This window comes from Rhipicephalus microplus, chromosome 5 (assembly GCF_043290135.1).
Source record: "Rhipicephalus microplus isolate Deutch F79 chromosome 5, USDA_Rmic, whole genome shotgun sequence".
In the NCBI taxonomy this organism is placed as follows: Eukaryota; Metazoa; Arthropoda; class Arachnida; order Ixodida; family Ixodidae; genus Rhipicephalus; species Rhipicephalus microplus.
The window spans coordinates 172,507,415-172,529,484 of record NC_134704.1 but is presented as its reverse complement, the minus strand read 5'-3'; the positions used below and the strand labels follow the sequence as shown (position 1 = coordinate 172,529,484).

Here is a 22,070-nt window from a genome sequence, read left to right as displayed (position 1 = left end):
TTAACACTTTTGGTGTCTTAATAGTTATTACATGCTTCTGCTGCATCAACAGAGCATTTCCAATTACTCTGCTGATCCCTAAAGGCTGCCTGGAATGCAGAAACTGGAATGCTCCTCAGTTCCCTCGTTTCAGCCTCTTGAATAGCCTGGAGCAAAACATGGTGCCGTTTTGTTCACGTCTGTCACAAAAGTCGCATCGTATTAGCATTTCTTGCACATAATGTGTCCTAAGGTATGCCCTCAAAAGGGATTTTTACACTGTTGTTAAGGGCGAACCTGATATAATTCGTCTCCAAGAATGGTATGCCGTGACCACACGTATGTCCCTTAATCTTTGTTAACGAAATCCATAGGAATATGAATGATACGTCTATCTTCCAACATGAACGAACCGTGTAAGAACTATAGAGGCTCTTGTCTTGTGTAATTTCAAAGCAGTTCGCTCGAACATATTGTTACGGGGAATAAAGTATACACTGGCGAGCAAATGCGTACTGGCGAATATACTGGCGAGCTAATGCGTACAACGCTGCTGCAGTCCAAGCACGTTCACGTTCAGCACTTCGTCGTCGTCATCCTCAGGCATCTACTTAGCCCGTGACAATATAACCGACAGCAGAGTCTGAAACACAGGACGTTGCATGCAAGCTACATGTCAGATGATGTGCGTTTGTTTTGTATACTTTTGAATCACTTGCCGTGAAGGTGACCAACGGCAGAGTCTAAACTACATTACGTTAAATCCAGGCTACATGTTCATCCATGTCCCACATAGAAGGTTCTTTGTGCACGAGTTCATTGTTTGCCAGTGCTAATCAACAAAAGTGAAGTCTGAACAACAGTAGCAACCAGTGCATACATGACCATTTCAAGGATGCATAAAAACTACACTGGAAGTTGAAGCCGACGCCCACGAAACATTATAAAAAGCGAGCCGATCCCATGCTTCAACAGTCTGCTCGGCACTGGAGTAGAGAACCACGCTGGGCAACTCCTAGGACATAACGCAGCGAACAACACGTCATGAAAACCTACACACACTGTCTTCGCGGAGCTGCCGCCGACCCGTCTTGCCAGCTCCAAGGGTCACCTATGAACAGGGCCGCAGTTAAAGGACTCTGCTGCACCCGGTTACGTATGTCATTTGCTTGAAATTAGTGAACTGCGAAGAAATTGTTGCTTAGGCTCTTGCAACTTCATCAACTATCTGTTTTTGAGCATTGACACTACAAATTGTAACTTTTATGCAAGCTGCACTTGCATCACGAAATGTATAACTAATTCACCTAGGTTTTGAAACTAACATATCTATTTGTTGAAAGTACCTTTTTATCTTGTGGAAAATACTGTATCTTTATCTTTGTTCAAACGCATTACTAAAGCTTTTGCTGTCTGTTTCGAAAAGGATCTTCACTCCTTCATACAGACGATGGGCACAAGCCATCTACCAGAGGTCCAACCCCATGCCACGACTTGGGTGGAGCTTGTGCTCCGGCCCCCGAGTTGTGACAATGTCCCTTTTCAGTTGTGGAAAGAAGGAAGTCTGAAGGAGCCACAGTTGGGTTCGAATGTGGCTATAAAAGCTGCGTGATGCCGTGTTTAATAGGGAAGTACACTACAGCATACGCTTTATTACGGTGTCTTGCTGCTGAAGGACGTCCTGACATATGCTCACCTCAAACTTGCAGTCTTCCTTCCCGAAACAATTTGTGCCAATCAAAAACACTTGACTGACCTGCGGCTGCACTCCCAGTTTAACCCCCTTTGATGCAAAACTTCACCGCATGATACTGCTCTAAGAAAGGATTTTGTTCTGAGATGATGAGGCATTTTGCAGGCTTACAACAGTAACCAACTCAGTTGTTCTAATCAGTGTTTTTTTTTAAATCTCATTTATCATCGGCATGACACATCGCATGTTTAGTAGTAGACTACTAGGCACTATTTAGATAAAAAGCCAACTGATTTTTCCTGCGAGTGCCAAGCACCTGACTTTTTTTTTTTGGAATCAGCTTCTTGATCTGAGGCTGACAGAAAAATCCACAATTCAGGTAGCTGGATGATATGGCACTGACTACGTGACAAATTCATTGTTGTATTTATGAAAATGTCTTAAACTAACATATTTTGATTATTGTGACGTTTATTCAACACTTTTGCGTTTTCTCAGCCGGAATGCTCGACAATTAATTTTTGGACACTTTACAATAGACGTTCACAGTTTTTATATTCTGAAAGCGTATCAAAGAAACATAATTTCAATATTTTTCATGTTATCTGGTACACAGTAGTATAAATATATATTTTTATTTATTTATTTATTTACAGAATACTGCGGTCAAAAGACCAAGCAGGGGGGGCATAATAAAAAGAGATTCACAATGTAAATTCAATAAAAAGAAAGTTCAAGCAATAAAAACATGTTAAGGCAGTAGAGCACAGGATAACATTTGAACAAAGTAAAATGGCAGCAAGAAATTGCAAATTGCAACCAGAGAATGCAAATCAGATACAACGTGAGACAGTCTGAGATCTTGAATTGTACGGTTAAATACGAAAAGATACATAGTTATCGAAGTCAGGATTTTCATTATCAAAAAATGCTTCAAAAGATAGCGCGTTCCAATCATTGATCGACTGAGAAAAGAACGAGTTCATGAAAAGATTAGTACGTGTGAAGTAAGATTCAAGAAAGTAACTGTGTGTATGTCGAGTTTGTCTCGAGGTTCGATTTCTTATATAAGTATCTGGACTAATGTTAAATTTACGGAAATAAAGTGAGTGTAGAAATTTCAGCCGGGCAACAGCGCTTCAATTTTGTAAAGTAGGGATATCATTAATGGCCATGATCGTTGTTGGCGAGTCATTTCTGTGGTAGGCATTAAAGATAAAGCGAACCGCCTTTCACTGCACCATCTCAAGCTTCTTAACATCTTTCTTTATTTGTGGGTCCCAAGCGACACTAGCATAATCTAACTTTGGTCTTATAAAAGCATTGTAGGCCAACTTTTTGATTTCTGAGGGCGCTGTTTTCAATTTGTGTCTCAAAAGACCGAGCTTTCTAGAAGTAGATGAGAATGTTTTATTAATGTGGCTTGACCATGTTAGGCGGCTTGTAATTGTGACGCCCAAATATTTATATTCGTTAACCTCAGTCAATGGACAGTTGTTGAGAGAATATGTATAATCAAAACGGTGTTTCTTATTTGTTATATGCATGACAACTGATTTATCGCTATTTAATTTCATTGACCAATCCTTACACCATTTAGAAATGGCACAAAGGTTGGATTGCAGGCATGTCTGGTCATTTGGAGTAGTAATCATTTTAAAAAGTATGCAGTCATCTGCAAAAAGCTTTATGTGGACTTGTGATGTGTCTATTGATTTAACAATGTCATTTATATACACTAGAAAGTGAATAGGTCCCAAAACACAGCCTTGAGGAACTCCGGATGATACTGGTAGAATACCAGACATGCAGTCATTTAGTTTAACACACTGCTTGCGATTGTGAAGGTAAGAATGGATCCAGTCAATGAGTTTAACAGGTAGACCTAGAATATGTAATTTAGAAATGAGTTTGCTATGCGTGACAAGATCGAAGGCTTTACTAAAATCTAAAAAAAATAGCATCAATTTCATTCCCCGTTTCAAGCGACGACGTGAACTTGTGAATTGTTGTGACTAGCTGCGTTGTGGTGGATAATTTTTTTTTTCTTGAGCGCACTGGACCAACACAATTTGAAAAGCCTTTTCTTCACAAACTTCACACTATATAATATATATATGTATATATATATAGTCACGAACGTAATAACAGACAGCAAGGAATCGACGTCTTGCTTGCCCTCAGACCAGGACGCAAAAGCCCTCTTCTTTCTTCACTTCCAAGGGATTCCACCTACAGTTGATGGCTCATACCCATTACCTGTGACATTATTCCCTCTCCTCGAAAAGCATTGGCTCGATGCTGGTAATGAGCGTTGAGAAAAAAAATGAGAAAAGATGCTACCATGGAACCCAACAACTCCGTCTTAGCAAAAAAAAAAAATGGGCTGATGTCACAGAAGTACTCAATAAAGAAAGGAGTTAGGACACAAGACAATCAAAAGGAAACGAAAGTGACAAAAACATAGTCATTGCATGGTAAGTTAGCCCACGTTCGATGGATGACACGAGAAATATGGCTTGAGCCTTGACACGTGAACCACATCACTTTGTGGAAACCGACGGGAATGTCTTGAGGTGCCCTCAGGGAGAACTTCATACGTAACGTCACTGAGTCGGCGTAGAACTTTGCAAGGGCCGAAGTAGCGCCGAAGCAACTTTTCAGAGTGACCACACCTTCGGATGGGAGTCCACACCCAAACTTTATCGCCTGGTTGGAAGGTAACCTCTCAGTGCGTAAGGTTGTAGCGGTGTGCGTCGGCAGTTTGGCAAGCCTGAATACGGCATCGGGCGAGTTGACCGGCCTCCTTGGTGCGTTGAGCGAACAATGCAGCGTCCGCGTTGAACATGCTCAAGTTGTTGGGAAGGAGCATTGCGTCGAGCATTGTAGTGACCTCTCGACCATGAACTAAGCGAAATGGGGTGGAACCTGTACTCTCTTGGACTGCTGTATTGTAAGCAAAAGTTACGTAAGGGAGTATATCATCCTAGTTGTGATCAACGGCCACATACATTGACAGCATATCTGCAATGGTCTTGTTCAACCGTTCAGTGAGTCCGTTTGTTTGGGGGTGATAACCCGGGGTTTTCCGATATTCTGTACCACTTAGTCTCAAGCAATTCTTGAAGCATCTCTGCGGTGAAAGCTGCACCACGATCAGTAATTATCGCAGCTGGCGCTCCATGACGAAGTACGATGCTGGTGACAAAAACTGTGATTTCGGCTGCGGTAGCTTTGGGCAGGGCTTTTGTTTCGCTGTAACGCGTTAAATAATCGGTGGCAACCACAATCCACCGGTTTCCACACGAAAAGGTGGGAAATGAGCCGAGCAAGTCAATGCCGATTTGATGAAATGGTGTCTTCGGCGTGGCGATAGGCTGTAGTAGTCCTGCTGGTTGGACAGGTGGAGTCTTACGGCGTTGGCAGTCGCGGCATGTGCGGACGTACTGCTTGACTGTCTTCGCGAGGCGGGGCCAGTAGTACGAGCGGCGAATTCTTTCCAATGTGCGCGTGTAGTCAAGGTGTTCGGATGATGGTTCGTCATGACAAGCATGTAAAATATCGTCCCAAAGCGAGGTCGGCGCAACCAGTAGGTAAGTAGCCTAGGTATGGTCGAAATTTTGTTATAGAGGACTCCATGCCTGATGCAGAACGAGGCTAGCGAACGTGCGAAGTTTCGAGGAAGGCTGCGTTTTTGGCCTTTGAGGTAGTCAATCAGCGGGCTTAGCTCCATTTCGTCACGTTGTTGTTCAGCCAAGTCGGTTGCTGATACAGAGAAAAGGAATGTATCGTCCTCTTCAACGTCTGCGTTCGTACTTCCAATTGGCGCACGTGAGAGACAGTCAGAGTCAGTGTTTTTGCGTCCCGACTTGTGAATGACTGTAACGTCAAATTCTTGCAGCCGAAGGCTCCAGCGCGCTAGACGACCGGAAGGGTCTTTGAGGTTGGCGAGCCAGCATAAAGAATGATGGTCGCTAACTACCCTGAATGGTCGACCGTATAAATAAGGGCGAAACTTTGTTATAGCCCGAACAACGGCTAAGTATTTTTTTTCTGTTGCAGGGTAGTTTTTCTCTGCAGATGATAGTGTTCGACTTGCATAGGCAATCACGCGCTCTACGCCATTTTGCCATTAAACCAGCACAGCTCCAAGTTCGACGTTGCTGGCATCCGTGTGTAGCTCTGTGGCGGCGTTATTGTCGAAGTGACCGAGTACAGGTGGAGCTTGGAGATGGTTTCGTAGCGTGTCAAAGGTGTGATGCTGATCATGACCCCAAACAAACGGTACACCGTCTTTCGTAAGTTCATTTAGCGTTTCAGCGATTTTAGAAAAGCCTTTGACGAAGCGTCTGTAATATGCGCAGAGTCCCAGAAATCGGCGGAGGTCGCGCTTGTTCGTTGGGACAGGAAATGCGGCAACAGCTTTCGTTTTCTCAGGGTCTGGGTGTATACCGGCGTGGCCGACAATGTGACCAAGAAATTTTCGTTCCTCGAATGCAAAGTGGCATTTCTCAGGTTTGCGAGAAAGTCCAGCTGTTCGAATCGCCTGAAGAACTGCCTGTAAGCGCTGGACGTGCTGCTCAAACGTGTCCGAGAAGACGACCACATCGTCAAGGTAGACAAGACACGATTGCCATTTTAGCCCAGAAATAACCGTGTCCATCATTCTTTGAAAAGTAGCTGGCGTCGAGCATAAGTTGAAAGGAAGGACCTTAAACTCGTAGAGTCCGTCAGGAGTAATGAAAGCGGTCTTTTCGCGGTCGCGCTCATCAACAGATGTTTGCCATTAGCCGCTGCGTAGATCCATGGAAGAAAAGTAACGAGCATTGCGAATGCGGTCCAGCGAGTCCTCTATTCCTGGTAAAGGATACACGTCTTCATTCGTGATTTTATTCAACTTCCCGTAGTCGACGCAAAATCACAGGGTACCATCTTTTTTCTTTATTAACACAACAGTGAACGCCCAGGGACTAGTCGATGGCTGGATGACATCGTCCTTGAGCATCTGCTGGACCTGTTGGCGGTTAACGTCTTGTTCTTTTTGCGAGACTCTGTAGGCATGCTGTCAAATGGGTCTCTCTGTAGGCTCAGTGATGATACGATGCTTGGCAAGCGGTGTTTGGTTAACTTTCGAAGTCGTAGCGAAGCAGTCCCGAAATGAACCGAGTAGCTTCAAAAGACATTCCCGCTGTGCGGACGGTATACCCTGGTTTACGTCGAGAGTGCTTGCGAATGTCATGGCGAAATCGTCGCACGACGAAAGAGCAGATAATGTTGAGGGACCAGGGACGTCGGCAATATCCTCAAGGTATGCGATTACAGTGTGTTTAGTAAGATGGCGATACTCATCGCTGAAATTAGTGACTAATAGGCAAGCCTGCTTTCTACTGGGCTGAACAATACCTCGGGCTATGCAGATTAATTGTGCAAAAAGTAGGGACAAATTTCCTTCTGCAATTACAGCATCGGGGACGTCTCGGTCACATTCAACGTTGATAAAAAGGCTGCTGCATGGAGGCAGAGTAACAGATTCGGAAGATACACGTAGGGCAGCCTTCGATGAGCGGGCGTTTTCCGGTTCAGGATGAAACTGGTCCTCGAACGACACCTGCAAGCCTCGTAGGTCAATAATTGCGCCGTGTTCGCGAAGAAAGTCCAGCCCCAGAATGAGTGGACGGGAGCACACAGGTAATACGAGGAAAGATCCTGTGAACGTCGAAGCACGGACTCGAACACGGGCTGTGCACATTCCAGTCGGCGTGACGAGGTGGCCCCCTGCCGTGCGCAACGGCGGTCCTTGCCAAGGGGTAGTTACCTTCCTCAGTTGGGATGCCAGGGCGCTGCTCATAACCGAATAATCGGCGCCGGTGTCGACGAGGGCAGTGACAACGTGATTATCGACGTGTATGGTGATGTCGGCGGAAACAGTCTTATGACTTTCGGAAACGACTGGAAAGTCAGAACGGTCTTTGCGTCAAGGGAGGCTCTTTGACAGTTCGTTGGGACGCGGCTTCTCCCCCAGGAGCCGCGGTTTCTAGTTTCCCCTGTGGGGACTCGGTGACCGGCCTCTGAAAGGAGCATAAGATGACGAGGGAATGCTAAATGACGTGTGGCGACGAGGTGATGGTGATCATGATTGGGGGCATTGACCAAGGCGAGGAGCTTGCTGGCCCGTAAGGTACGCTTCGATGTCGCGGGGACGCTCACCGTAATGCGGACACCGAGCATCAGGGTGAAAGCCACGGAGACAAAGTTGGCGGTAGTGGCAATTACGGTAGACGTGACCCGCTTCGCCACAGTGGTAGCAGAGTGGGCGGTTATCTGACGTACGCCACACGCTGGCCTTTGTGGCGTTCTGCCGCGATGCAGACGGACGATAACTTGGTGCACTCGGAAACCTTGAGGCGGCTGGCGGAGTCGAAGAGGTGCCCTGGTATCGATGGTTAGCCTGATACATTGTCCCCATGGTGGGATCAGGGCCATGTGGTACAGGAGATCGCAGAGCCGCCGCATAAGTCAGCACAGGGTCCTCGAACCTTGTTGGCACGAGTGGGGTGACCACCTGTCGGATCTCATTTCGGATTAAGTCTGCGAGAGCACTTACGGGTGGTTGGAGCCCCGCTGCTTGAAGTTGGCGCAGCTCGTCCCGCACAACACTTATGAGCTCTGCGAGGGCATGCCTCTCGCTGTCAGCGCCGAGAGAACATGCAGCAGGAGTCACGTCGTGGCGTTCATACTGTGACGACCGATACTGGAAAGTACGCTTCATTGTGCTTGCCTCATTTATGAACTCTGCCACAGTCGTCGGTGGATTGCACACGAGTCCGGCGAAGAGCTGCTCTTTTACCCCACGCATTAAATGCCGCACCTTCTTTTCCTCGGACATTGCAGGGTCAGCACGTTTGAAGAGTCGAAGCATGTCCTCGACAAACATCAAAACTCTCTTGTTGGGTCGTTGGTTCAGAGACGAGATAGCCTGCTCCGCTCTCTCTTTCCTTTCAGTACTGCGGTACGCATCACAAAACTGTCGGCTGAACTCATGCCCCGTCGCAAAGGAACCCTCGTGATTCCCATACCACTTTTTGACAGAGTCTTCTAACGCAAAGTAAACTCTCCACAGCTTGCGAGCTTCATCGCATTCGTTGATGTTGGCAACTCGATCGAAGTGGTCAAGCCAGTCATCAACATCTTCATAAATGTCTCCATGAAATGAGCCTGGTGTTTGCGGCACATGAAAAACATGCGGGAGAAAAGAATAGGCGTCGTTGGTTTGACTCGCCTGGTTGGTAGTTGAAGTTGCCATCTCGTCTTGAGAGAGGGGACCGTATTCAGGAGATAGTCCTGGCAGGCGGCGACTGCTTCTTGCCGTGGGAGCTGTAGCTGTCTCCAAGTAGCTCAGCGTGTCGGCTGAAAATCTGCAGCCGAGGTGCATTTACCCCGCACCTCCACCAGTGCCGTGAACGTAATAACAGACAGCGACGAATCGATGTCTTGCTTGCCCTCAGACCAGGAAGCAAAAGCCCTCTTCTTTCTTCACTTCCAAGGGATTCCACCTACAGTTGATGGCTCATACCCATTACCTGTGACAATTATATATATATATATATATATATATATATATATCACCGGGTCAAGTGACAACCACATTTCTAATATGTTTACACATCACAAAACCCCTGCTGCTGTAAGGCAGTTGAGTGCACGTGACGTGCCTTCGTTTAAGCGAGGACAGATGCCTATTTGCAGACGATGCATAGTAGAACAAATAAATAGTAATGGGTGACAGAACCGCATGACAGAGACTGCCATATGACAAGCGCGTTGGAGTGCTATCGGGATTCGCCAGTGCGTGTGGAGAGGCTAACATGGAAAGACCGAACGGATGGTTATATTGTCGATAGACACAAAAGCCAACAGTTGGGTGCACAACCTGGAGCAATTGTCAAGTCGTTTGATTATGCAAAAGTGTAAAGACTTAAAAAAATAAAAATGCCAGGATCAGCCCTAAATTGAGAATAAATAAAATATTTTCACACATCTTGTACCGATTCTGTGTTCACTGTTGAATTAGTTCCATTATCCTAAGAACGTCGAGACGGAAAGAGACGGAAACACTGAGAAGCGCAGGAATGCAAGCAGTTGTGTTCACATTTTGCAGCATCATTGCTACTTTCCTCTCACAGTTTTCATGCTATTCACTTTATAACTGTTAGCTCAATTGCCAGCATTCAAATTACAGTCACTAAAATTTCAGAGAGGCTCAAGTCCAATACTATGAGATCGCACACATGCAAGGTATATTTCGTGACTGTTGCATCTGATACTGCATTGTATGAATACTAAGACGTGTTTGGAGAAAGTGAGAAGTCTATCTTAGTTTGTGTTAAAGGAACAGTTGCAACTGCAGTTGCTGAGGTTAAATATTCTAAATGAAGTTAACAAACTTGAAGCAACCTTTTTTGAAGCGACATACTCACAGGTACTATAAATAATTTAGACGCATTAGAAAAGTGTAGCTCTTCCAGATATATTAGTTGTCACCTTGTAGGATCCAAGCATAATACGCTCACAATTCTTACTTTCGCAAAAACTGCTCGGTGTGCAAGGTACCATCTCGAGTAAGACAATATCAAAAATTTGCAAGAGCTGCAGGTATCTAAAAGCAAGGTTAGTAAGTACCTGGTGCGCACACGCCAGATGGATATTAAAAGAAGATTTCGCGGGACACACAAAGATACACGCGCTCAATAGTAACTACCGCAAGCGCGCCGCGCATGCGATTCTATGGGCGCTCGCGAAAACTGTCCCCTCCTGGTGGCGCCGCAGCAGTGGTTCGGGAACTAGACCTGTCAAGCCATTTTTGGAACATGCGGCGAGCCGTACCCGTGCGCTCTTCCATCCAGCGGCTGTGGCACTACCTTCAGCGCAAACCGCACCTATGATGTTCGTGAAGCTGGCTGCGAAGCTGTAGTAGATCGTTTTGTTAAGATTACGCCCACTTCGCGAATATTAGAGATTATTCTGGAACCTACGTGGCTGCTAGCGAAAATGCGAAAATATTCTATGGCACGTGTTATAAATGCCGACACGCTTCACCGCTAATCAGTTCATCGACGGCCGACGCTCTGCTCGCCGCTATCAGTGCCAGTGCCTGGCTGTAATCTGACTTTCCTTTATGTGGCCACAAGTTCAGCCCAAATAAACAGTTTCATCTTCAATCTGTAGTCTTCTCCCTTCATCCACGTCACGACCCCGTGACATTTGGTGGAGGTGTTACTTCTTCCATGTACCAGACGCCCCCATCAAGCCGTGAACCCTGCCCATATCGCGAAGAAGACACCGACACCAGCCACGAGCAGAGAGTTAGCCGCAAGCAACAAGGTCTGCCACCGGAGTACGGGCTTTTACCCGACAAGACTCGAAAGACCAAGAGATTGACCTCGACAACGGCGACAATGATAGTGCCTGTGCCACCTGCACCACTCCTGCTCGAGCTACCCAAACAGCCGCCAATTTTCTGCTGCTCGCCACTGGAAGACCCGGAAAGCTGGCTTGAAAGGTTCGACCGCATTGCCGTCTTCAATGATTGGATTGACACTGACAAGCTCCGGCATGTGTATTTCGCCTTACAAGATGCTGCGCCGACCTGGTTCTGGAATCAAGAGCGAAGCCTCACAGCAGAGGACGTCTTTCGCGCCAGGTTCCTCATTACTTTCGCAAGTGTGGTCCGCAAGGAGAAAGCTGCAACTCTCCTAGAAACCCGTATGCAGATGCCAAATAAAAACTTGCCGCTATTCACGGAAGATATAATTAAACTCTTCCCCCATGCTGACGCCGACACGTACGAGGAGAAGGTACACCTGCTCATGCGAGGAGTGAAGCAAGAACTCTTCGCCGGTTTTATCAGGAACCCGCCGAAGACGGTCGCCGAATTCATTTCAGAAGCATCAACAATAGAGAAGACGCTAGAGATACGGACACAGCAATAATATTATAGCCTCTCATCTACAAGCTACGCCGGCATATAAGCGCTAGGAACCACCAACTTGCATGAGACGATCCAAGCAATCATGCAAGAAGAGCTGCGAAAATTGCTTCCTTCAGCGCAGCTTCACGTGGTTCAGACTCAGGTCAAAATGTCTAACCGGGTATCGAAATGGTCTAAACTGGCATCAACTGGAATCAAGTGGTCCCGGTTGCAGGCCAACTGTTTTCAGCTGGGAATCAAATGGGAACAGTGGGTCCCAGTTACAAGTGGTTCCAGATAGTAGATGGTCCCAGTTACAGCTCAAATGGTTTCAGCTGGAAACGGTTGGTAGCTGGTCCCAGTTACATTGCAACTGGCCACCAATGGGGACCATCACCAGTTGAACTGGAAGCTGCTGGTCCCAGTTGCGTTCTAACTGAAAGTGCGACATAATCTGGCGGTATCCTTCTTCACAGTGAAAAAAGAAAAAAGTTGAACTCGGTTGTGCATGACATAGAATTGTTGCACTTGAACAAACGAGTTTTATCCAAAAGTTTTTTTTTCTGTTTATACAAACGACCAGCTACTTAGATGATTAAAATAATCGTGGAATATTCAGTTTCACAAGTGTACAAACACATTACATTCAAACTTATGCTTGTTTGAGCTTCAGTAGATTCAACTGCATTAAACTGTTGTCAATATTTTTACATTTATCGCGGTCTAAATACGGGGGCAAAGTGGTCTCGATTAATGTCAGGCTGTAAGATTGCCAAATAAATATTGACAAAGAAAAATAACAAGGCCGTGCCTGTAGCTACCACTGCCAAGACTACCTACATCCTATAATGCTGCAAAGTTCCAACGCAAATGTGCATCGTACACCACCACAAACGGCTTTACCACGAACATCTAACACACTCTCCCGCTTCCTCTCTCACGCCCTGCCTGTATGGCCGGCAGCAGTCACTACAGTTGCATATCTAATCTTACACTCAAATTTCTCAATGTTCAATGAAAGAAGCGCACAGGCAGAGAAATTTCAAACACGGCAACGAGCAGTTTCGTACAGCATATGTGACGAGGGCTAGCTACCGTGCCGTGGATAGCCACGGAAGCGAGGTGTAGTAGTGATATTCTTGATAAAGAACGCAGAGTCATGGAGTGCGTAATTTAGACATCTTGAATAGTGTTCGAAAGTTTCGTTTCTGAAATAATTTACGACTTTAGGCAATCATCAGACAAGTGTTTTTGCCTGTTACAAGACGGATATGTGGATCCATCGTGTTCAGGATGCCACGCTGCCTCCCGGTCCGCAATGCAGACGTTTGAAGATAATAAGTCCCTTTTGCTTCGAGTAATTGAACATCTGGAAATAATATAATGCAACACAGACTACGAAGTATACTCGTGCAGGCTTGTAGCTTGTTATCAGTCCTTAGGCGGAGAGAATTTCTCAGATTAATTTCAGAAGAGGGGTTCGAAGAAACCGTCTTGACGTCCAGAATTTTTCACTGGATTTAGAGCGCATCGGGAGTGACAACTACAATGAGCGATGAGCTGCTAAATCACGAGTAGCGAGTTGCACTTCACGTCCCCTCGTGCGTTGATGTTTTTTTCCTGCTCGTAAGTCACTTTCATTGCAAATATTGTATCATATCCTTCACAGAGCTTCAAAGAAAAGCATACTTTTTCTTGCGCATTGCATGTAGCCCAATTACAGTGGATATTACACAGTACCGCATGCCATCAACATGCTTCAGCTACACCAGTGAAGCAAAATGGCTAGAGCAATGAAACATGCAGTCACGACTACAGTCCACGCCTCTCTGCTAACTTCTTGTGCACTTCCCCAGTAACGTCCGAACAACGTTGGTGTTCGACAAATTTTCACAATTTCAATGTTGCAAAAAACATACGTGTGAAGTATTCAATTCGATATCCTTGTTGCGATCGGGCTGATGAAATCTGCAACATCCAAGCGCAGTGAGTTGCGCACTGCTGGAGTCTGATCATGGCTGTGACACAAGCGCTACTTAATGCGAAATTAAATGCTTGTGTTTCGTTGAACAAGCAACTCAACGGTGCTTACAGTCAGTGCAAGTAATGACGACAGCATAATACGTTCGCAAACCATCGCTACGTTGAACATCTGTTCCTGTGCAGCCGCGACGGCGCGCTATTCGTTAGTGGCCTACTACTGAGGCAAATCCGCCAGACAAGCTGGGCACAAATTATCTCAGAGTACTGTTCCATTCCTATGTCAATTCGAGTTCGCACAGTTTTCTGTAGCACGCACACCATTACGCAAGGCATCAATGCACGGTCAATCAGCTGACACCACCACCCTTCACACTGTGGCAAGAAATGAGGTAGCGAACATTTAGCGGTTCGTATCATTTGGGAGAGTACTTTGGTCCAATATATCTTCATTCGACGATCAAGCGTTCATCCGGTGAAAGCAACACGGGGCGTACATCCCATCTTTTTCTAGGAGAGTTCACGAGTTAATCATCCTCCGGCAGCCGCCTTGAATTGCACGATGCGCCACCTATAGCCCGCGGAAATTGTGAATAAAACTGAAGGGCAAGAGTGCCATCTGTCATATAACCCATGAAATAACAAAAGTTGCCACTGTAGTGTTCCTAGGCAAGCACACACAGTCATCACTTCCTAAGAGAGCTCAAAGATGTTGAGACTGTTCCGTGCATGGTCTTAGCATGCACCCTGTCAAAATAAAGCAGGCTAGGACAGCTGCATGTTTTGTCGTGACAATGTTAGAGCGCAAATGCGAAAGAGAACACATCAGTGCCAAAATTTTTAAAATTGGCAGATTTTTTTCATGTAATGATTTCTCAAGCATAAGGTTTGGCATAAAGTTCTGTTATTACAAGTTGATGACAACAATGAACCTTGTGCGAACTTGCTGGTGCAAGCAATTCCTTCCTTAGAATAAAAACTTGGTAAAATATTGAATCTTCAGGTCAAGTTTCAACTGTACTGAGCATGTGATTGCAAAACAGTGAACAGAAAGATGACTTGCCTTTATCAATTGGCTTGACAGTTTTGATTGCCACGTAACCAGCTTCCGCAACCTTCTTGTTTTGTTCTTCCAGACTTACAGCGACATGCTCAATGCCGCCTTGCTGCAATCAATAAAACAACAAAGCATATGAGTAGTCATGCCAATGGCTATTAACTCTCTTTGCTTGCCAAGACACTAGTCTTTTTTTTTCTTCGTTGCAAATTGGAAGACTGAATTACAATGCTTACTCCCCAGGGCTGAACTACACTCTGATAATTAGTTATCTTCTTTACTAGTATACAGCCTCTATCTAAATACATATCAAAAAGAAATGCTTAAGGGGCATCGACACAAAGTTTTAAAAAAATCTAAATATTATACTCAGAAAATAAACATTTTTTCCCCTCTTGTGTACTCGGGAATCCCAAGCCAACACGCCGAAAAAAATGATTTCCGAAGCCACTAATTTCAGCAAAGATTATCCAGAATCAGATCAGAACAGCAGTTGTAGCGGGGTAGTTGTCTGCAGCCGTCAGTGTCTGTGACCACTATTGCGAAGTAAAAAAAAAACTTAAACAAAAAATGCCACGCCCGCACGAAAGGGACAACACAGCGAAAGCTAGAAGAGCAGCCTTTCAAAACACTCATTGTGTAACTACTGACGCACACTTGCTTGTTATTTAAGCAAGTGTGCTTGTTATCCACTAGGGCATTATTAATAAAATTTTTTGGATAGTAGGCCGGCATTCGCTATGCTACTTTTTGCTATTCTTCTGAGAAGCATGCTATCTGCTAAACACTTGCAAGGAATTTTGTGTCAATTGTTCATTCAGTGGCTGGCGATGATGAATTATGGATGAAGTGCGCATGTGCCACAGTTAACAGGGGAACAAGAACAAGCTTTTGTAATGGGTTGGAGCATCCGACGACCCACTCATTATGCTATTCGCATTGTGTGACGACTGGTTGTTCTTTCGCTGTTTTAAAACGCCTTATAAGTCGTATTAACGAGATTGCTTTTCTGACATCAAGCCTGCCTAAGGCAAGTTTGCCAACCAGTCCTAAGCACTGGTGTGGCTGCGTGGTAGAATACTGGGCTGACACCCAGCGGACCCGGGCTCAAGCCTTACTATGTCATTGGCGCTAGGTTTTTTTCTCATTTCACGTGATGTGGTTATGGACACCGGCAACAACGGCGGCGGACAACTGCGCGTGACTTGAGTTGCGATTTCATAGCAGCTTTCGCTGCAAAAAATTCTAGGAATGTCGGCCACTCTAACTGAGCATAGTTGACAAAGCATGGGCAGGTCTAACAGCAGGTAAGGTAACATAGCCTTAACCTCGCTTTTCAACATTAAATGATGTTGTCAACCAGGGCGACGGATACTGTATCCAGATACTGTATCCGGGATAACAACGAGTAGTGCATGTCATTCTTTGCTTCCACCCACCAACTAACTACCTTTCATTTCATTTCATTTTATTTCCTTAAGGACCCCTTGCGGGGCCTTACATAAGGGGTGGGTACATAAAAATTGAGCAGAAAACAATCGTTTGTCCTAAAGTGAAAGATGATTAGTGATACTGGTTGTGAAGGTAGAAGTACAAGTAATGGCAGGAATGTCGCCTGAAAGGCCATTCCAGGCAACTGCTGTGCGAGGAAAAAATGATGTTGAAAAAGTAACGGTGCGTGCACGTGGGCGTGCGACTTGAAGAGGATGATTAGTTCGTTGAGAGATGTACGCTGGGGGAACAAAATAAGGTGGCATGCGCATCGAGCTGTGAAAAAACTTATGAAATAACGAAAGACTGGCGATACGGCGGCGGAGGGAAAGGAGGGGCAGTTGAAGTTCTGCCTTTAGTAAAGATACGCTGACGTCATGGGAGTAAGAATTATTGATAAACCTAGCGGCACGGTTTTGAATACACTCAAGGGCGTCTTCAAGATAGGCCTGTTGCGGGCTCCAGATTGGGGAAGCATATTCAAGTTTAGTTCTAACAAGGCTTTTGTAAGCTAATAATTTTACATTTCTAGGTGCGTTACGTAGATGACGTCGCAAGAATCCCAATGTTTTGTTTGCCGATGATATGACTTCCGTGATATGCAAACCCCATGAAAGATCGTTGCAGAGTGTGACCCCCAGATATTTAAAAGAATTAACAGTTTCAACTGGAACATTACTGATGGAATATGGAAAAACAAGTGGAGAACGGCGGCGGGTGAAGGATAAGGCTTTGCATTTGTGAGGGTTAAGTTCCATTAGCCAATCATCGCACCATTGTTTTACATTGTTAGGATCACTCTGTAGAGCTAATTGATCAGAAGCGTTACAAACAGTGTGGTAAATAACACAATCGTCAGCAAACATTCGGATTTTACAGGATACATGAATTGGGAGATCGTTAATAAATATCAGGAATAAAATCGGGCCCATTGACCTAGCCATTGATAAGCCTTAGCATCTACTCCGTTCTGTCGGCCATGGCTCTGGTGACAGTGATGATGTTTCGGTTCTTATATATGTTATCAAGAAAGCTGCTATGATATCCCTGTTGCGAACAGCACATCTTTGTTTCGTTTACGGGGACTCGGCGACAAAGCCTTTCTTGATACACCGCTACAGTGAACCCGTTCGGGGAAAGAGAAGCGCCTACGGGGCGAAATAAAAGTGCTCCGGGGGGACAAGCAGCGACAGAGCAGAGAGTGTAATGGCGAATTCCACTGGTAGATCCGAAGCAGCCGCCGAAATCCTGGAGTGAGCACTCGGATTACGCCAAGCAAGATCTGCGAGTGGAAGACCTGAATGCCCCGCCTGAGGACGCACCGGAAGTTGTTTACACATACGTCACTAGATGAGTCCTGAAAACTTCTTCGACATAGCCGATTATCTTCGGCCATGCACACGGCGGGGCGGGAAAGCACGTGCAGCTCGTCCTCGCTGCTGCTACTAGTGCTCTCGCTGTCGCTCAAAGCGAGAAGTAAACCAACAGCACCAAACAATACCATTTTAGAAATGTACACCTGTGCAGAGGGCACCGCCTCGAAAAAAAAAAAAAAGAACGCTCAAGGCAGCTGGAGGTAACAGTGCTACCCAAATGTGCTGGAAATGATGGCAACGCATTCTCGGAGTTGCGGGGAAATCCGTCTCTGCAAGATGGAGCACGCCAAACGCTCCGACAAGGAGTGAGTTGCTCCTAATCTGCCAGTGGAACACAGGAACTTGCTCCGAATCTACCAGCGAAATGCAGATTCTCGGCCACGGAGCAAGAAAGCTTGCTCCCGCTCGATGAGTGGAATTCGCCATAAAAGAAAGAGTGGTCGAATAAAGACATTTGGACGCCCGCTCAGATATCTTCCTTGAGATGTTTGGAAGTGCCTTTTTTAGTGCCTGTAGATAGTGTAAATAAATCCAGTGTACTTTTATAGAACTGTGCCTTCCCTGATCGGCGTCTTATACAAGAAATCACTACAATTCCAACCAAAGCCAATTTTCGCGCCTTAGCTGTCCCTTACTGGCGCCGCTAGCACTAGTGTCTGTAACAGCTCTTACGTGAAATTAAAAAAAAAAATGAAGTGAGAACAAAATGTCTATGAATGGAAAGAATACATTAACCCAGGCTCTTTGCATGGCAGTTGAGTATTAATGCGATAGTGTTAGTGAGCTCATTTTGCAGCGATACCGGTGTCAGCAGCGGCGTTGTTGCTTGTGAGTGAAAAATCATTATCTTCTGCGTGACCAAGACGGCAAGAAAGATGAAAATGAAATAAATAAATATCTCCGGCTCGGAGAAGAGACCGAACCGAAACTGTCTACATGTCAAGCAGGTGTTCCACTGCACAGCCATGTCTGATGATGATACTTGGTGCTTTTTGCACGAGGGCCATTTGATGGCCAAAGAGCGCCAGTTCATTAGACTAGAGATGTGGACAATGATTGCGATTAGCAGCTGCATAGGGGCCTTAATATTTCTCGTGCTAAGGCAGGTAAAAACACAGAAGTACTAAAATCATGACCATGTGGTGAAATGTGTGTAGTGTAAATGAATGATGAAAGTTTGTGACATTAAATGTTGTAGTGGACATATATGGCATCAGCACAAAAGCCTCGATCGTTCACACCTTTGCGTCCAAGGGCCGTGAGGCAAGTGCTTTGTTCAGTGCAGCCACCGCAGTGGAAACATCTCTGGAGAGGTGGTACTACGGAATGCCCAGGTATATTACATGAAAGGTACGTAGTTTGAGTTTGAGTTTATTCAACCACGTGACAAGTACACGAAAATGCACTGTATACGTGGTTTGGTGCGAAGGGAAAAAAGCTGCATTTCACAGCTTGACAGGCCCCTTCACCCAGAAAAAATCTAAACTACAAATTTACAAATATTACGAAAATTACATGCAGCGGAAAGCGACAATACAAAAAGAAACACGCATGTGGCCAATGACAGCAAATAATAGAATGACAACTCTGAAATACATACAAAAATATTCATAACAAAGCAATGTATGAAAGAATAAAAACTGAATAACCATTACAGAAATCACCCAACATTCATTTACAACACAATCAGCACATCAAAAAGTTCTCTCAAAAAAGCCAACAACGATTTATGCGTGAAAAGTGGCTCCCTACCGACGAACATTGCTAGAGGAAGTTGTATCTGTTGTCGGTAACGTAATGGAAAGTGTTGTCTTCTCAGCGTGTCTAACTGTTTACACTGAACTAAAATAAGAAGTACGGTGAGTGCTTCTCCACATCTATCACACAAAGAAGGTGGATCGCTACTAGACAAAGTAAATGAATGTGTAGTGTATGTATGTCCTGTTCTCAACCTTGTAAGTATTACTTCTGTGTGGCGTGATTTTGATACTGGCGGCCAATGACCAAGTTGCGGCTTGATGACATGCAATTTATTACCTGTGTGTGTCCCATGTGCACTGCCATTAACCACTGAGCTTTCGTTCTATAAAAGGTTTCTAGTCGAGTGCAGGAATTCATATGAATGTACAGTCGAATCTCAATATATCGAACGGCGCGGCGATCGCGAAATAGTTCGATATATCCAGAATTCGATACAAAAAAATCACGAAAAAAATGCGTCAACAGCTTGCTGAAAACAACCAACGAACCGTTAAAGCGTGGTGCAGTAAATACTCACTTGAAGATTCAAACATAGTATTTATTGTGTTGGTTTAAAATATTGAAAAAGAGCTTTTGTTGGCCATGGCGTGTTTGACGACTGCGTCCTCAATATAGCCCAGGCGATCCATAAGTGATAGGCCGGTGCCTTCAATCGCGCCGCAGGCAGCTACAACCTCAGCTGATGTCGGGAGCGGGGCACCATCAGCGCTTGCGGGATCCACCTCGGCAGTGTCTTCATTTGGCTGCTCAGCAGTAGCTTCGACGACAATCTCCACATCCATGAGCTCCGACATTGTACCAGTGATGTCATCACCTCCAACGAAGTCTTCGATGCACATGCTTTGCGGCTCGGCACCTACAAAGCTCTCCTCTCCAGCTTGCTCCACGTTTCGGCGAGCTCGCTTTCTTCATCTGCGCATGCCAACCCAGCTTCCTCGGATTCTTCCACTGATTCCTCGTCAGTGCGACCAAAGCCCGCATGCCGAAAGCAGTTAGCTATCATCAACTGCTTGACGTTTTCCCACGATGCTTTGAGCATTTGGATGGCTCCAAAGAGATCGATCTTCAGATCTTGGCCGATCCGCAGTTTTACGAGCAGAATGTCGATCAGCCGACGCTTGTAGTTAGACTTGAATGTGCGGATAATACCCTGATCCAACGGTTGGAGCTTCGAAGTAGGGTTAAGCGGCAGGAATACCACTTCGATGTTGCTCAGCTGGGCGTCCGTGCGGTGTGCCGTGCAATTATCGACAATAAGGCATACCTTCCGTCCTTGACGGGCCAGGTCCGAATCCCAGGCCTTCAGCCACTTGAGGAAAATATCCCTCGTCATCCACGCCTTCTTGTTCCAGGCATAAGTCACCGGAATATTAGGGCAGTTCCGCATGCACCTCAGGGTTTTTAAACTTGCTAATTACAAGTGGCCGCAGCTTCGTGCTTCCATCTGAATTGGCAGCCAATAGGACCGTCACACGGGCCTTGCCTTGCTTGCTTCTGTGGCATTTGTCCCCGCGAGTGTCCAGCGTTTGCCGCGGAAGCATTTGCCAGAATAGGCCCGTCTCGTCAGCATTAAAGATGTGCTTCGGCTCATACTTGACGAGAACTTCGGGTCACCCGTGATCAAGCCACTTCTGAATTTCTTCGTCATTGGCGTCCTCACTCTCTCCCGACACAGTCTTCCCGACAATGTTGAAGCGAGCCTTAAAACGTTGCAGCTAACCGCTACTAGCACTGAAATCCTCGGCGCCGAGAATGAATGCAAAGTTCCTTGCCTTCTGATGCAACATCGGTCCTGATACAGGAATATTTCGGGCCCTTGCATCGATGAACCACTTGTGAAGCGATTTTTCAACATCTTCAAAAGCAACTTTGCGTACACGATGCGCGCCCGAGTGCTGGCTCTTCTTGGCCTTGGCCTTTATGTGGCTTTTGTTTTTGAGCAGGGTACTCAATGTGCTCCTTGGTATGCGTAACTCATCCGCAACGCTCGACTTCTCGCCATTCTCTACGTGCTGTATTGCTTCCAGTTTTGCAGCAAAAGGCAGGGTCTTCCGTTTCTTCGCGTTTGCAGCCATCACTACACACACCACAGCGAGCGACAGGCCTAACTCCGAACACACGAACACTGCGAGCACAACAACCGATGCCTGCCGATGCTACGGAAGAGGAGCTTGCAACAAGTGCGCAGTGTGCCGTTGACACCATAGAGACTGCAACGACTGCAAGCTTCAAGGCTGCGGCGCGCATACGCCGCTACGTTAAAGTGGCGCTCTCGGCGCCATCGAAGTGTGCAGTATTCGTAAACGCCCGCCGCTCTACCGCTACTTTCAAAAGCTCGCGGCCTGTCAATGGAGCGCGGGCGGTTTGGGGTGGCTGAGTTCGATATATCCATTATATGTCAAACATTGTTCGAAATAAAAAATCAATAATGCATGCGATTTCCCGCGTGATATAGGAACCGTTTGATATAGGCAATAATTCTATATATCCGTGTTCGATATATTGAGGTTTGACTGTATTAGTAGTGGTTTTGTTGGCAGATTCAGCTAGCTGGTCTACCAGAACGTTGCCTTGTATTTCGCGGTGCCCTGGAACCCAGCAGGCTACAACATGCTGCTTGGATGAGTAGACTGTGCATAAAAACGAATAAAGCGAGACAAGAACAGGGTTTTTGCACTTTTAAAAGTTTTCAGAGCTTTTACTTCGCTCAGGGAATCTGTGTACATTAATGCTTTCTGTAGTTTTATTTGTTTAATGTGTTTAATA

At 45.7% G+C, this 22,070-nt stretch overlaps 1 protein-coding gene across 4 annotated transcripts in view; it reads right to left on the bottom strand.

The window, feature by feature from the left end:
• Window positions 1–22,070, bottom strand: part of LOC119173623 (uncharacterized) — a 43,114-nt gene that overhangs the window by 4,421 nt on the left and 16,623 nt on the right. For all 4 annotated transcript variants that reach the window (XM_075896197.1, XM_075896199.1, XM_075896196.1 and 1 more), the window contains exon 3: window positions 14,683–14,785. In XM_075896197.1, the coding sequence (XP_075752312.1) occupies window positions 14,683–14,785 (103 nt within the window). The remainder of the gene's footprint in view (window positions 1–14,682; window positions 14,786–22,070) is intronic.